At 48.1% G+C, this 14,580-nt stretch overlaps 2 protein-coding genes across 7 annotated transcripts in view; one reads left to right on the top strand and one right to left on the bottom strand.

The window, feature by feature from the left end:
- Window positions 1-2,986, top strand: part of SGPL1 (sphingosine-1-phosphate lyase 1) — a 72,317-nt gene extending 69,331 nt beyond the window's left edge. For all 5 annotated transcript variants that reach the window (XM_054690775.1, XM_054690776.1, XM_054690777.1 and 2 more), the window contains one exon: window positions 270-2,986. In XM_054690775.1, the coding sequence (XP_054546750.1) occupies window positions 270-410 (141 nt within the window). In that variant the 3' untranslated portion in view covers window positions 411-2,986. The remainder of the gene's footprint in view (window positions 1-269) is intronic.
- A 1,913-nt stretch (window positions 2,987-4,899) lies between these two features.
- PCBD1 (pterin-4 alpha-carbinolamine dehydratase 1) lies at window positions 4,900-9,808 on the bottom strand. 2 transcript variants are annotated; one of them, XM_054690458.1, is made up of 4 exons: window positions 7,894-7,944; window positions 6,889-7,020; window positions 6,315-6,395; window positions 4,900-5,603 (listed from the first exon to the last, which is right to left on the bottom strand). In XM_054690458.1, the coding sequence occupies exons 1-4, from the start codon at window positions 7,915-7,917 to the stop codon at window positions 5,505-5,507; spliced, it is 336 nt and encodes a 111-aa protein (XP_054546433.1). In that variant the 5' UTR covers window positions 7,918-7,944; the 3' UTR covers window positions 4,900-5,504. The 2 variants fall into 2 exon arrangements, with proteins under 2 accessions (XP_054546433.1, XP_037353088.1); XM_037497191.2 differs by lacking the exon at window positions 7,894-7,944 and adding an exon at window positions 9,752-9,808 and having other exon boundaries at window positions 4,901-5,603.
- Between the last annotated feature and the right edge of the window lie 4,772 nt (window positions 9,809-14,580).

The raw sequence follows: 14,580 nt of genomic DNA, 5'->3' as shown, positions 1-14,580 counted from the left end.
AAAGGCAGTAAAGCTGTATTCTCTGGAATTTTCTAGAGTAAATTCCATAGGCTGTTTCCTTTGGGCAGAAAGGCAGACTGGGAAGTGCCTATGAAAATTTTACTATGCCAGACGTTTTTCTGAAGGAATGGTGCTTGGCATGGAAATGGAGTGAGGGAGAGAAGGGCACATGGAAAGCAAGGATGGAGGGATGAGGAGGGCAGTGCCACAGCTGTATCTTTGTTCCTGTACCCCTTGTCACTAATACGGATTCTTGGGCTGCTCTGCAGGGTGCGATCTACGGCATGGCCCAGGCAACCGTCGACAGGAACCTGGTGGCAGAATTGAGCTCGGTCTTCTTGGACAGCCTTTTCAGCACAGATGCTGTAACTCAGGGCAGCCAAATGAATGGTTCTCCAAAACCCCGCTGAGCCCAGACCCTTTCTAGCCCCATGGCACTTCTGGCCTCCAGAAGATTCTCGGGGTATGGAACAGGCCACGCACATTTTCAACATGGTCTTGCTCCATAGAGCACAATGAAACAGACCATGCGACAGCTTGATCCTCAGGATTCTTGTTCCTCCTTTCATCATCCTTTTATGGTTTTTAATGTGAAGATCCCCCCAAAATTCCATTACATAATTATTTTGCCCTTGTTATAAATGTTACCCTAGGAGTTATTATAACCATTTCCTTCTCTAACCTCTCTAGCTTTCAACTACCACTTAATCATTGTGTGGCAACTCTGACCTGTCCTGATTCCTTAGGGAAGCTGGGGTACAGTTTATGAGCTAGAAGGTTTTCTTTGTTATTTCAGGCAGATTGGCTAGTCAGATGGGAAGCATTTAGGTAACAGATGTCCCCCAGTGGGTGTTAGCCATACTCTAAACAGGAGGCCTTTTCAGCTGTCCTCTTTGAGTAGGTTAGTTGGCCCTCTTAGAGTCACTTTTATTAGAATTTGTTTTTCCAGGACACACATCACCAGGCTATTCCCAGTTTGCAGGCCCCATCGACAAGGAAACTTGGGAGCGGCCCCTTGGTCCTCCTCTGTGCTGGCAGTCCTATTTGGCACTCGGGTGCCATCATTTTTGGAGATTGTTGTTTGAAAGGTTGACCCATTGATTTGTTCTTGTTTCTTGGACTAGGAAGAGGGTGTGGTTTCCCGAGAATCTAGGACTTTCTGGTCCAGGGCTGTCTCTCTGAAATGGCATGATCTGAGTATGCCTGCTGGTGCTCAGAAGCCAGACTGTTTTCTACACTTTGCTGAGGATCAGAGTAGGATGAGCACCTGACTTCAGATGCATGTCACAAGGGTGCTGGTGATCGTCCTGCCCTCTGTTGCTTTAAGGCATCATGTATGAGAATGTTTTGCTTGAAGAAACAGCTCAAAAGCACCTTCACAAGTTGCTTTGGCTTACCCTAAGTGGGTGCACGGAGGCATGAGAGCGCCCCCAAGGCAAGGACACTTTTCTCTCTCCATTAGTGTGTCCTTCCTGCCTTTCCCCCCTTTATTCAGCTCCCAAAGGTACTATGGCAACTTAGCCTCAGGTACAAGATGCTTTTCAGCCTGGCTAAGATGAGATAAGCTTTTTGGAATAGGAAAACATGATGGCAAGTGTTGTTTGTGGACTCGGGCTTGGGATTCCTTCCTAAGACTAGTTGCTCAGGGTGGTGCAGGGAGAGGACCAGACCCTGCACCCACTTCCTCCTCCCCTGCATGGGCCCTCACCCCTCCTGTCTGATGACAACATATCGTGTGCCTTTCTCTTCAGCCGTGAGCAGTGGGGGCTATTCCTGACAGACCCTAGAGGAAGTAATCAGTCTTTGAGGCTTTTCTTTGGGTAGAGGAGTACTTAGGATAAGTCAGGAGAAACTTTCCTCTGTTCCATTGCCCTTCTCAGGGACTCCTGAATATTCAGCCTCCTCAGGCTAGTGTCCTCTCGCCTCTGCTGGGAATGCTGGCCAGAGAGCCAGGCTCACTGACTTTCCCCCAGGCTTTTTGTCTGAAGTGTTCTGTAGCACTGTACTTCCTGCATAGTAACTGTGACTAGCTAGCCATCATTGTGGGGCTGGTTTGGGGGTGTGCGTGTGTGTGTGTGTGTAGGTATGTCTCTTCCTGCCTATCGTGGGTTCCAAAAGTCCGGTGTATGTGTGTGTGTGTCTGTCTGTCTGACATCTTTTGGACATGGGAGTCACAATCCCTTCAGTTGCTAAACTGGTGGGTACCTCCTGAAAGAGAAGCTGTGGTGGGAGCTGTGCGTGACGTCTCTTGGGTCCCCAGTGCGTTCTTAAGTTGGTGGCAGTGCAGGGCAGATGCTCTGGCAGGCACCACTGATTTGTCAGCTTCTAAAGTGGCGCTGCACGTGCCCTACAGATTGTGCTGTTGTTTCCAGTGTCTCCTTGGGACCTTCCTCTGTGCTGTGACCACGTTGTTGCCAGGGGTGATGGTGTATTTCAAAGGGACCTACTGTTGCCACTTTCATTTATGATCACAAGCCTTAGTTTGATCCAGTACTTGCGGGCTTTGCATTCTGTGTGTATCTGTGCATGTAGTAACACCTAGTCTGGAAGAGGCGGAGGAATGTCTTAATATCATGTTGCTGGCAGATGTCATTTTGGCTTCTGCGAAAACTGTACTGTTGTTTGTGCAGTAGAAGTAGTTGTGTGAAAATACTGCCATGTCACTTTTAATATTACCAGTTTTATACTTGGAAAATGGTACTTGCCTCTTAAATCTTTTGTCTTTAACCTCCCCTCTCTTTCTTAGTAACCCTTCCTCATTGCAGCAATAATCTCTTTTAAAAAATTAAGTAATAAAATATCCCAAATGTTAATCGTCTTGAATGGTTGCATTCATTTATTTGGGCACAGGGAGATCCCAGGAGGGGGTGGCAGGAGCTCTTGACCTGGCTACTGATGAGAGCGCGCCCCCTTTTGGTGGAACGGTTGTGTGTGACGCTGATACCAAGGCCAATAGACCCAGGCAGGGAACAGCAATCCTGTCAGCTGGAAACACTTTCATAGGTAGTGGGGGGGGGGGGGGCGGCGCGCGGCGCGGGAATGGTGATCATACCTGTTTTAAGGTGGTCTAGAGCTCAGGTCTTTCAGTGACTCAGGGCCTGGGCACTGCCTTATATTTCCGTCATTTTCGTCATCCACTTCTGCTTATACCTTCATGATGCATTAAGCCATCTGGGATGGTCTCCAGCCAGCTGGGTACTTGGCTCTCTCTTAGCGAAGGACACTGACTTGCAGCCCTGTGTTTGGTTTGGGAGCTGCTAGAACTGCTCCGGTTGTCTGTGCCAACGTAACTGAGCTTCTTGCGCCATCATAACTGAGAAGTCGTTCCAAAGGGTTATATTAGGGTTTCGAAGGCTGTCATTGAGGTGACCCTGCTTTTCACTGTCTTTCAGCCCATTCAGACTTTACCAGGATCAAGCTGAGGCATACCACCTTTGCAATAGTTTTCTGCTAAATGACTCAGATCCCTGGGCCTCTACTTACTTTGGGGTGAATGCTACACTACAGAGAGAGGGGCTGGCCTATACTTGGTTAGGCCTGGATGTCTGGATGCTTATATCTTCTTACAGTTATAAACATTCTCTGTGGGTCCTTGGTAGCAAAGAGCTGTTGTTAATTAGAACCAGTAGTAACAGAAGTAATAACGAAGACAGATTTTGACAACCACTAGCTCTACCACGGGTAAGCAAAAGTCAGGTATTCGGAAGCCTTTTCTTGAGTTTTACTTTTTCCTGCCTTTTTTTTTTAAATCATAATCTCTCCTAAGCATCTGTCCCTTTATTTTCAATTATTTGCATTAACATTAGAATAAATGTTTGTTAAAAAAAGTTACCTGAATCTGTGTCCCACATAAAGGTGCTTCCTACAACTGTAGTGTCCGCTTGATTGGTGTTTTTTTCACCTTTGGTCCTTGCGAATAAGCAGAGGCAGAAAGGTGACATAATACTAGTCCACAACTCCATGTTTGGTGGCTTCTGTCCCCTAATCCTAAGCCGGTCATCAGGTCAAAGTACACTTAGAATCATCTAGTCAGCAGTGGAGCAGACGGAGGGCCACTGTCTGAACTGTGCTGAGAGCTTGCTATTAACATAGGTGCCAAGAGTCCTTACCATCCTAGAGGCTGGGAAGGAGGTCCTGTAGTCCCATCTTACCCAATAATATGCTTATTTTCTCAAGCACCAATTTTATTTTTCTGGTGCTGCTGCAGGACCAACTCATCCAGGATAACTGGGGCATGGTAATGCTAAATTGCCTGCTCCAGGTGACCCTGCATTTATAGCTTGAAGTCATTATGCCTTGGGACCCAGGCAGCTTCAGGTTAGGGGTACAAGATGAGAACCCATCTGGAGAATGGCTTCCCAGCCTCTTGCATAATGGCTTGTGTGAAGTGACAGCCCTGCACATAGGGGAGAGGAGACTGCTCTGTGTCTCTTCTCACAGACATCCGGGGGGACATTCTGCCGTAGAGAGTTCCTGGTCAGACCACCTGCAGATCAACTCCTTAACTGCTTGGATAATAAATAACCTGTTACTCCTTAGCTCTGGCTTTCGTTTTCTCCCAGAGAGAGTAAAAGCAGGTGAGCCTTGGGTCTTCAGCTAAGTTTCTAAGAAACTGTAGAAACTATCAAGATTAGAAATCTCCCCGTCAGATGTTAGAGGCCAGGAAGAAAATGAGGCCCCAGCCGGCCTGTAGGACGGGTGCCTTCTACCTTTATGTTTGCTCAGGGGCTCCCTCAGGCACCTCTGCCTCAAGAATCCTATTCAGTACTTCCAGGTACATCTCAGATGAAGCCTCCAGAGTTAGTTCATTGCTTCATGTTCCCTTAGCTGACTTCTTGCATCTGGCATTGACTTAATTCACCCTGCCCAGTAATCGTTAACTGTTTTCCTGTTGAAGTCCCCTAGAAGATCATGAACAACCCCAAGGCAGAGTGGCCTGGGCTCCTCTTCCCCCAGGGCTTTGAATAGTGTCTTGCGCAGAGTAAGTGCTTTAAATGCCCACTGGCTTCACTTTGGATTGACCTTGGAAAAAGATTCTAGAGCCTGAGGCCAAGTGAAACAATACTTTTTATTTGAGGCATGAAAGCATGTGTTTCTGTTACTACTGGATGGGGTTGACTTAGGGTCCTGTTTTCTACGATGAGACTTTATCAATCTTAGAACACAGCTCTACTCAGCTTCTTGAGAAATGAAACAGGAAAAGATCAAGATACGGCCAGAAAGAAAATTACTGCTTGGAAGTTATAAAAGGGAAGATCTTACTCAAATTAGTGTACATGTAACAGAGCCCCAAGGATGAAGAGAACGGTGTGGGGGACGAAGGTCTATGGTCCTGGTGTTGGCAGAGATGCTGGCTTCTCTTTCCACAGCAAGGACTCACCCTAAGCAGAGGCCACAGGGTCAACATGACAGTTCTGAGTGCAGCTAGATCCTTGGGCTCCCGAGTTCCCTTTTTGGATTCCCAGTTCAGTCACCCCTTCCCCTGAAGAATTCAAAGGGCAGGTCTAGGTCATGGTCACTGCTACTTGTTCGATGAAGCTGGCCAGGTTTATGTCCCGTTCTGACAGGCCTGCACACTCATGGGTGCTCAGGGTGATGTGGACCTGAAACAAAACCAGAGATTCGGGGCCAGCTGATCCCACGAGCTTACCTAAAAACAGGAGGGAGTCCCTGGGCACTGGCCTGGCCACACTAAGGCTCCTGACATGTCTGCCTTCTACTAGTCTCCACAAGTAGTGGTGACTTCAGCTGAAGGCTGAAAATGAGATACCCAAATATCAAGAGCAATCTGAAAGCTCACAAGACCAATGACCAACTTTGGCTCCGAAGTGCTACCCTTTTCCAGATAGTCTCTTCGTTTTAATGTTTTCATAAAGAGCCCAGCACTGCTCTTGGCAAACGGCAGGCACTTAATCTGTTTCCATTCATTAAGCAAACAGTCTGATCTGTTTGCTGTGCATGGGTATCCTTAGTTCAGATTTATTACTTTTTCTTTCTTCATGCCTCCAAAACGATTGAGGCCATTTAGCGCTATTAACAAGGATGCCTAATTCCCACAGACTTTCCTTCCTTTGGGTTGGCCTTTTAGTGTCTCCTTTGACCATAAGTGATCTCACCAGTCTTTTAATGAGACAGTATTTTCCAGGGGTGTTTATGTGGCTTATGGAAGGGGGTGAACTGGTCAGGGGCAGCAAGTAGCTAGTCAGCCTTTGGGTGAATAAGGGCCGGAGGCAGATCCCAGAAAAGGGTCTTCCGAACAAACTGGAGTTTTCAGAACTCACACAGGCCAAGCACAGCAAGCCCACCTCACTCACCTTGTTGTACACGTTAAACCATTCAGGGTGGTGGTCCAGTTTCTCAGCCTGCAGCGCCACTCTCGTCATGAAGCCAAAAGCCTATTTAGTGAAATGAGACCCAGGTCAGTGTTCTGAGAGACACATGGCTGGGCGCCTTTTTAAAGGCCAGTGTATGTGTAGAGACATAAGGGTGGGCTAGCTCCCTGTAAGGAGACCTCTCTAGCTCTAATCACTGCCCCTGGAATCCTGCCACGGGTTCTGTGGCTGCAGGTGGTCTTGTAGCAGGAAGAGTCTTGTTACTGGAATCACTAACAAGGTGGGAATGCCAGGGCGGTTTGCATTTCTGTCCTGCCCAATTCTGGCTGTTTACTACAATGTCTTCATGTGCCCCTCTTTCCACCCTGAACTATCTCCTCTGAGGATAGTCTGGGAAAACCCCAGGCACGGGGAGCCCAAGACCCGCCTCCCCACTCTCCAATCCCCCAGGATGACACTTTCCCAGAAACAGGTAGTGTCGTGTCTGAGCCTTGGCATGAGGACTCGAAGAGAGAGGCCAGTTCTGGAGTGTGACCCATCAGCCCTGGTGCTGTACCCTGTTGAAGTCTTTGAAATGGAACTGCTTGAAGATGGCATCTCGGCCTTCCAGCTCATTCCACCCCACAGCCCTCAAGTTTGGCAGCAGCTGGTCCCTCTCTTCAGCACTTAGCCTGTGTGCTTTGCCAGCCTGCAAAAGGAAGAAAACAAACAACAACATCAAAAAACCAGAGGCCTAAGGGCATTTCTTTTTACAGGACAAAAGAGAGGGCCCTGACCTTTGGGGGCAGTTAGCCAGACTCCTCTGGCTACTCTGGGGATGCAAAGGGCAGCTGGTCTAAAGCGATGGACTGGGAGGTAGGGCCCTGGCTCCGATCTGATAGGTTCTTAGGCTTGATACTCCACTTAGAACAGATTCTGAGGTGTAAGAAAAGTCACTGGGACTGAGAAACACTCCCGCCACCCCTGCCCCCTGCCAAAGCATTACACAGCCCTCCCCCCACCAAAAAAAAAAAAAAAAAAAGAGAGAGGTCTCTTAACAAGGGAATAAAAGCAAATTCAAGCCCAGATACGTCTGTATTACAACACAACCTTTCAGAAAGAGAACCGCTGGCTGGCCAATTTCCTTTTTCTATTATGGGGAGATCCAGGCCACCCCATGCCCCTACTGGTACCCATGTCAGGTGTATTTAAGAGGAAACTGAGGCCTAGAGAGGGGAAGTGGACCTCCCCCCACCTCCCACCTCATCCCCTCACCCCGCCCCCAGTCAGTGAGAGCACAGACAGTGGGTCTAAGCCTGCATCCCTTCAGCCAGCTGGGCGGAGGAAATGGTGCTCAACATGTCCAGGCGACTCTCAGCTACACTGCAGTTGGCAACCACGGCACTACCTCCCTGTGGGTGCTGCACACGCCCCCTGCAGCCTCTGGTTCCCATCCGTCTGGCCTAGGTTACTCAGATTTTCCCACCTTTTCTGTCCACTTGGGAAGACAGGACCACCAAGCTCAATCCCCAAAGAGGAAATAACTTGGGCAGTTGGTAAACCTAGTGCCCGTCCTGTTTACCTCAAGCACCTCACATAGGCACATTACAGAGCAGATGGTACGAAGGGCAGCTGCATCCTCTAGGAGGATCCAGGTCTAGGCGTTTAAGGGATTCCAGAGCCTAGGCTTCTCAAACAGAGCCAGCCAACGGCAGAAACTCGAGCGTGCTCAATTAAAAATGAAATCAGTAAGGTCTGGGAAGAAAATGTAAGGGGGTTAATTTAGTGTGTATGAGGTAGGTCAAAGATGGGGAGCCTTGGGTGGAGTCAATGGGACTGGGTGAAGCACCTGTTCTGCCAACATGGGCCAGCAGGCCTGGTGCACATCTCTCTTGGGTCAGGGCAAAAGAGGACGAGAACTTCCACGGGACAGAGCAGCAAGAGGAGCCAATGGGACACGAGTAAACACCATTGCTTCTTATTAAGGGAACACCATTTGCATTTTCAGAAGAGGCTTAGATAGGCCTGGCCTGAGACAGGCAAGGAGGCTGAGATAGGCCTGGCTGGTTTGGGTGGGATTGGAAAAGCATTGCAGAGCCCTCAGTCCTCATCCTTTTTTCCCTTTTGAAAACACAAGTTGTCTCTGGACTGATCTGGCTTGGTCCGGCTTCTCTCCAGGCCTTGGAAACGCAGTAGAGATCTGTATCTGGTGCTCAGCCTGGCTTCATTTCAGAAAGGCCCTTTCTCAGCAGCTGATAAGCCTGGTCCCTGTTTCCAGGCAACAGGATGACCAGATGTCAGCCAAGGCATCAGAAACCACCTGTTTAATTCTCTGGTTCCGAAAGGAGTAGGTGGGTACTAGTGAGCTCCTAGGAGATCCTCTCACCTCCCCAAAGAAGACTTAAGAGTCTGGAATCCCCCAAGTCTCACAGCCTGGGGCTGAACTAACTGACAAGCCCTTTAGAGATGGAATTAGAGAGGGGGCAGGGGCTTGTTTGCTTAGTAAATCACAAGTCAGGCCTGGACGGGCCTTAGCCTCTGGGGGAGGGTGCAGAGGAGTTACTGATTACCCATGCCCTGCATCTCTGAAGCCACAGAGCACCTCACCATCAGCCTCACTCCCCACCACCCTTCCCACCCACTGCAGCCATCAAAACAGCCTCTGCCCCCCCCTACCAGGTGTCATCACAGGCCCTACTGTTCCACTGCTTTGGAGCCTGAAACAGGCTGTTAGGTAAAGCTCCCCGCCTCTAGACTGCCTCCTTGAAGCACAGCTAACCACAGGGCTTGAGACCTTCCCGCGGGGTAGGTCCTGAGCAATCAGCTCCCCATCTTGAGCATTAGCCTTGACTTAAGTGCCAGGGGCGCACTGGGAGGTGGGGGTAGGCACTGGGAGTACAGAGGCCTTCGCCAGCCCTGTGCCCATAAGTGCAAGGCAGGTCAGCACAGACACACAGAGGAGGATGCGGATGGAATCTCCCCGCTTTTACACACTCACAAACTGGCGACCCCCCTACCCCCACCCCAGGGAGACCAGAACCAGCACGGGCTCACCGGGCTGCCCCGCCCACCTCCGCCCAGGGAGGTCACTAGGCCCCGCCCTCAGATTTGCACTAAGGGGGCACCGGCCTGGCAGCCAGGGGCAGGCCTGGGCTCCCGCCTCGCCAGTCCCCCATCTGCCACCTCCCTGCCCCCGACCTCAGTTCTAGGACACCACCGGGAGGGTGGAGCGGGGCGGAGACCCCCGACTCTCCGAGATCGGGGTGAGGCAGATCGTCTAGGGGCTGGAAGAGAACCTCCCCGCCCCCACTGGGCCACCCCACCGGTTCCTGGCTGTCGGCCCCGCAGAGACCCAGCGCCGGCCCCTTCCTCTCCGCCCCGCCCGCGCGCCGGCTCCTAATGGAGCTGCGGGGATCGCAGCAGCGCCTGCCCCCCCTCACCATGTCTGGACGCGGCGCGGACGCGGACCCGCAGCAGGTGGCGGCGGAGAGGCCTCACGGCTCGCGGCGCAATGGGCGGCCGTCGGGCGGGGCAGCGCTTGGGTGCAGGGGGGCGGTGCGTGCACCCGGGAGGGGCCGCCCACCCATAATCATTAACTCGGCCGGGGCAGCCGGCTCCGTCCGTTCGTCCGTTCCCTTCCGGCACTTTCCTCCTGGCCTTTGTTACCTGGACATCAGGGCTCAGGTGTGCTCAGGCTCCGAAACAAGGCTGCTGAGCCGGATCCTGCACCGCCGCTTACAACCACTTACAACGCTGTGACTCTGGCGCGAGACTGACTTTTTCAAAAATACTTTGTGGAGATATTGACATCCAGTAAAATCCATATTTAAAGTGTACAGTTTGATGTCTTTGGACATATGCCCCTGTGCAGACATATCATCGTGAACATATCCATCGTGAACATATCCATCACTCCTAAAAGTGTCCTCCCTTGTCAGACAACCGTTGATCTGCTTCCACGCACTAAAGATTACATTTCCTAGAATTTTATGTAAATGGAAATTATACAGTGTGTATTTTTGAGTCTGCTTTCTTTCACTCAGCATAATTACTTAGGTTCACCCATGTCCTTGCATGGATCGAGTTTCTTCCTTTTTATGGACTAAGTAAAATCTTATAATATTACATTGTATGGATATGCCACAATTTCTCATGGGCGTTGGGGTTGTTTCCAGTTGTTTGTTTTTTTTTTAAGATTTATTTATTTATACAAGCACTGGGTACAGTCAGAAGCTCGCGGGAGGGTGAGAGATTTCACCAGAGCCAGAGCGGGGAACAGAACAGGCAGACTGACGAAGTACACTGCTGAGGGGAGCAGCAGGCGCGGCAGGAGAGGTCTGCACGCCATGCGGGACCCTAGCCAGCAGCCGGAGATGGAATGGGCGCTTCAGAGGCTGTGGGCAGCTTCACAGACCAGCCCTCAACCGCTGTGCCACTAGGGGAGGCTCTGTTTCCAGTTTTTGACTATTACCAATGAAGTTGCCTTGAACTTACACATGCAACTCTTTGTATGGAGTTTGTATGTATGCTTTGTATATATGCTTTGTATATATGTATGGAGTTTGTATATATGCTTTGTATATATGCTTCTGCTTTTCTTGGATAGATACCTAGAATGGCATGGCTAGATCATATGGGTAGTTGTATGTTTATAACTGTTAGGAAACTGCCAAAATGCTTTTTAAAATGGTTGTACCATTTTACATCCTTACCAGCAATATAGGAGAAATTCCAGTACCCTTCCACCCTCACAAATGACCAATCCTTGGTATGGTTGTCTGTTCATTTTTAACCATCCTAATGGTTGCTAGTGTCATTGTGGTTTTGAGTTTCCTTAATGATTAATGATATTGATCACCTATTCATGTGCTTATTTGTTACGGTAACCCAAGGTCTCTAAGACTTTGTTCTATGGTTTTATAGCTTTTGGTTCTACATGTTGATCTTAGATCCATTTTGAGTTAATTTTTATATGCTTATGTAGGCTTGTTGGTAAAGTCATGACATATTTTTTCTGTTTTCTATGCAAAAATGTGTCATGATTTTTCTGACAACCTAATAGATCCAGCCTCACTTTTGCATATGAATATATTCAGTTGTTCCTTTCTTCCTTGCCTTCCTACCATTATAAACATCAATTGTCCTCATATATATAGGTTAACTTGTGGGTTCTCTATTCTGTTCCATTAATCTTAAGGGTAAGACCTCCCCAAGATATTAAGAATAGTACCGCCCATGACACACCACTTTGGCATGTGGCTAATTTCAAGATGAAGTCAGTGGAGGCCCTGGCAGTCTCCTGAGAAATTTTAACTAATCCCTTAACTACCTCGAAAGATGAAAATTGGGGTTGTTACCCAGAATAGGGATTATTACCAGAAATAGCCTTTCTGTCTGAAAAAACTAGGTGTAAGGCAAGACAAACATCTGATTGTCAGGTAACAAGGTTAAAAGCTAAGCCCCCACTCCTTGCCCAGCAGGAGCTTTGGGGGACTGGAATAGATAAAGGGAATTGATAAGGTTGCTATGGGAACCAGGCCATAAGACTGGTCATTTTGACCATGAATGCAGAAGCAGGGCGAGGGCTCATTCTGTGCCAAAGGCCAACTCCCAAGACAAGGCATCCCAGCACTAAGTGGCCCAAACTGACTCTTCCAGTCAGGAAAAGCCCACAAAAACAGGTTATAAAAGGGAGCCTCAAATCCTTTATGTGCAGACATCTCCCTTGCAAGGTATTTCAATAAATCTGCCTTTTCTGTTCTCCCCTCTGTCTCTGGTGGATTCTTTTACCCCCGAGCCTCTGGCTTCACCCCGCTATTTCTCCCCGCTACACTAATTACAGAGCATCCGCTCTTCATCATGTGACTCACCCTCTCCCGGTCACGGGAATCTCCCTCATCTCTCCTTGATGCTCCATCCTAGTCCAGCGTTTGGATCCAAGCTCAGAATTATATGTTCCCATTTACCTCACTGTCTTTGCCCTCCTTCTGTCTATGTAGAGTCCCCCATGCACGTAATTAAATTAGATTTTTTTCTCCTACCAATCTTCCTGGTGTTCATTTGGTCAGTTGGTCAGCCCAAGATGAAGGGAGAAATTTCCCCTCCTCCCTGACAATCTATCAGTATTTGTCCATCTTGATGGTAATACCATACTGTGTTCATTACTATAGCTTTGTAAGTCTTGAAGTCAGCCAATATAAGTGGTCTAATTAAAAAACATTTTTCCTATTAACCTTTACCCCCATGCGCCACTTGGATTCCTCTCCTCCCAATAGTGTTTTCTAATGTGTTAATAAGTAATTTTATTTGTATGAGTTCTTGTGAAAATGTGCTTGTGGTTGCATCTGTATTTTTTGTATATGGTAGACCACACCGTGGCGGTGAGACTCAGGCATGGTTTATTGCTCTACCAGGGATGGACACTCAGGTGGCCTCCAACTGTACCACCACCACCACTAATACCCCAAACACATGAGTGTGCAACCTGCAGATGCACAGACACACACATGCACACACACAGGGCAAAACAACAAATTGATTTTTCAGGGGCGTCTCTTCCAACTCAGTAACTCCCTGGCCTGTGGGAATGTCCTAGGCAAATAAAAGCATGTCTCACAAATCCAGTCATTCCCCATGGGGTGTGTATCCCCAAAGAGTTCCAGACGCTGTCCAGAATGGCTGCATCAGTCAGTCCTCATATGCAATTTGGAGGGCTCTTATTACCCTTCGTGCCTCACACACTCATACTCGCACTTGGCACTATCTAGTTTTCTGCATTTTGCCTAGTTAATAGGTATAAAATGATACCTCGTTGTTTGCCGTTACATTTGTCTATTACTCATGATGCTGAGCACCTCTTCCTATGCTTGTTAGCATGGGGGCTTATTGTTTGCAAATTGCTTTCTACTGTCCTTTGCCAGTTTTTTATAATTTACTGTGCTTTTATACTTTTTAGTTAATTTGCAGGAGTGTCTGTCTAGGCACAATTAATCACATTAATTGCATGTCAGCTTTAGATATTGCAAATATCTCCTCCCATTCCACCCTCTGTATACTCAATTCCTTCATGATGTCCTTTGTTGGCAGAAATCTTAATTTTGACATAGTATGATCAATCTTTCTTCTCTCTATTTTATAATCTTGTGCTTTTAAACCTTTTTTTTTAATTTGTCCCCTCCCACTGCATCACAAAAATATTCTCCTTTTTTGGTGTCATATTTATACTTAAATACATTTAAGACTTAACTGTCAAAGTTCCTGTTGTGTACAACGTTAGGCAGAACTTGGCTGGTCTTCAAAGCTGGCCCTCCAGTGACCCTTGACTCCCAGTACTCACCTCGGTGTCTTCTGTAATCATCTGCCAGGCAGGGAGGAGGCTTCTCTGCTGCCCAGACCTTGGGATGACTTCAATCTCTGCGAAGATCTGACTGCAACCCCATGTGAAAACAGTGCCCAGCAGGGACCTGGCAACTCACGGAACTATGAGAAATGGCAGTATGTTTTCATTTTAAGCCACCAATTTTTTTAAAGCTTTATTTTTATTTATTTTTTGCATAGAAGAACTGGGGTGTAGGCCAGAGGTATGGGGGGTGAGAGGACTCGCCAGAGACAGAGTGGGGAACAGAACAGGGGGATTTACTGAAATACACTGCTGAAGGGAGCAGCAGGCAAGACAGGAGAGGTCTGCTGCACCATGTAGGTCAGCAACCTGGCCAGGGATCTAACTCATGCCACAGTTGCTAGCGATAGTTTGATAGTGTTGAGACTAAAACCCCTGTGCCACCAAGGAGGTCCTAAGCCACTAAATTTTGAGGTGGCATGTTATACAGCAATAGATAACAGGACAAATCAATTGGTACCCCAAAGTGGAGTGTTAAGAGTAAGAAGGAAACAGATAAATATCAGGTGGTTTCACTTACATGTTGAATACAGAGAAACCAAACAAAAGGTTAAGAAAAAAATGACCAAACCTGCAAGCTGACCATAGACCTGGGGCATCCAGCAGGGGAAGAGGAGGTTGAGGGGTCAAAACAGGGGAGGGAAGAGCACATGGGGCTAGGGTGATGGATCACAGGTGCAGTGGTGGAGGGAGAACTGGGGACTATACCTGAAGGGAGAAATCAATTGCTGTAAAAAATTGAACAACGATGTAAGGAAATATTTAAATAATGAGCAATTGCTTGAAAAGCACCTGGCACATAACCATTATATAATAAATGTTGCTAATTTGAAAAAAAAAAAAAAAAAGGAGCAAAAGGGTTGCCAAGGG

This window comes from Talpa occidentalis, unplaced genomic scaffold (assembly GCF_014898055.3).
Source record: "Talpa occidentalis isolate TD23 unplaced genomic scaffold, MPIMG_talOcc4v2.1 talOcc4.8, whole genome shotgun sequence".
Taxonomy (NCBI): Eukaryota; Metazoa; Chordata; class Mammalia; order Eulipotyphla; family Talpidae; genus Talpa; species Talpa occidentalis.
Note: the sequence above shows the minus strand (reverse complement) of the source record. Positions and strands in the feature narration are given on the sequence as shown.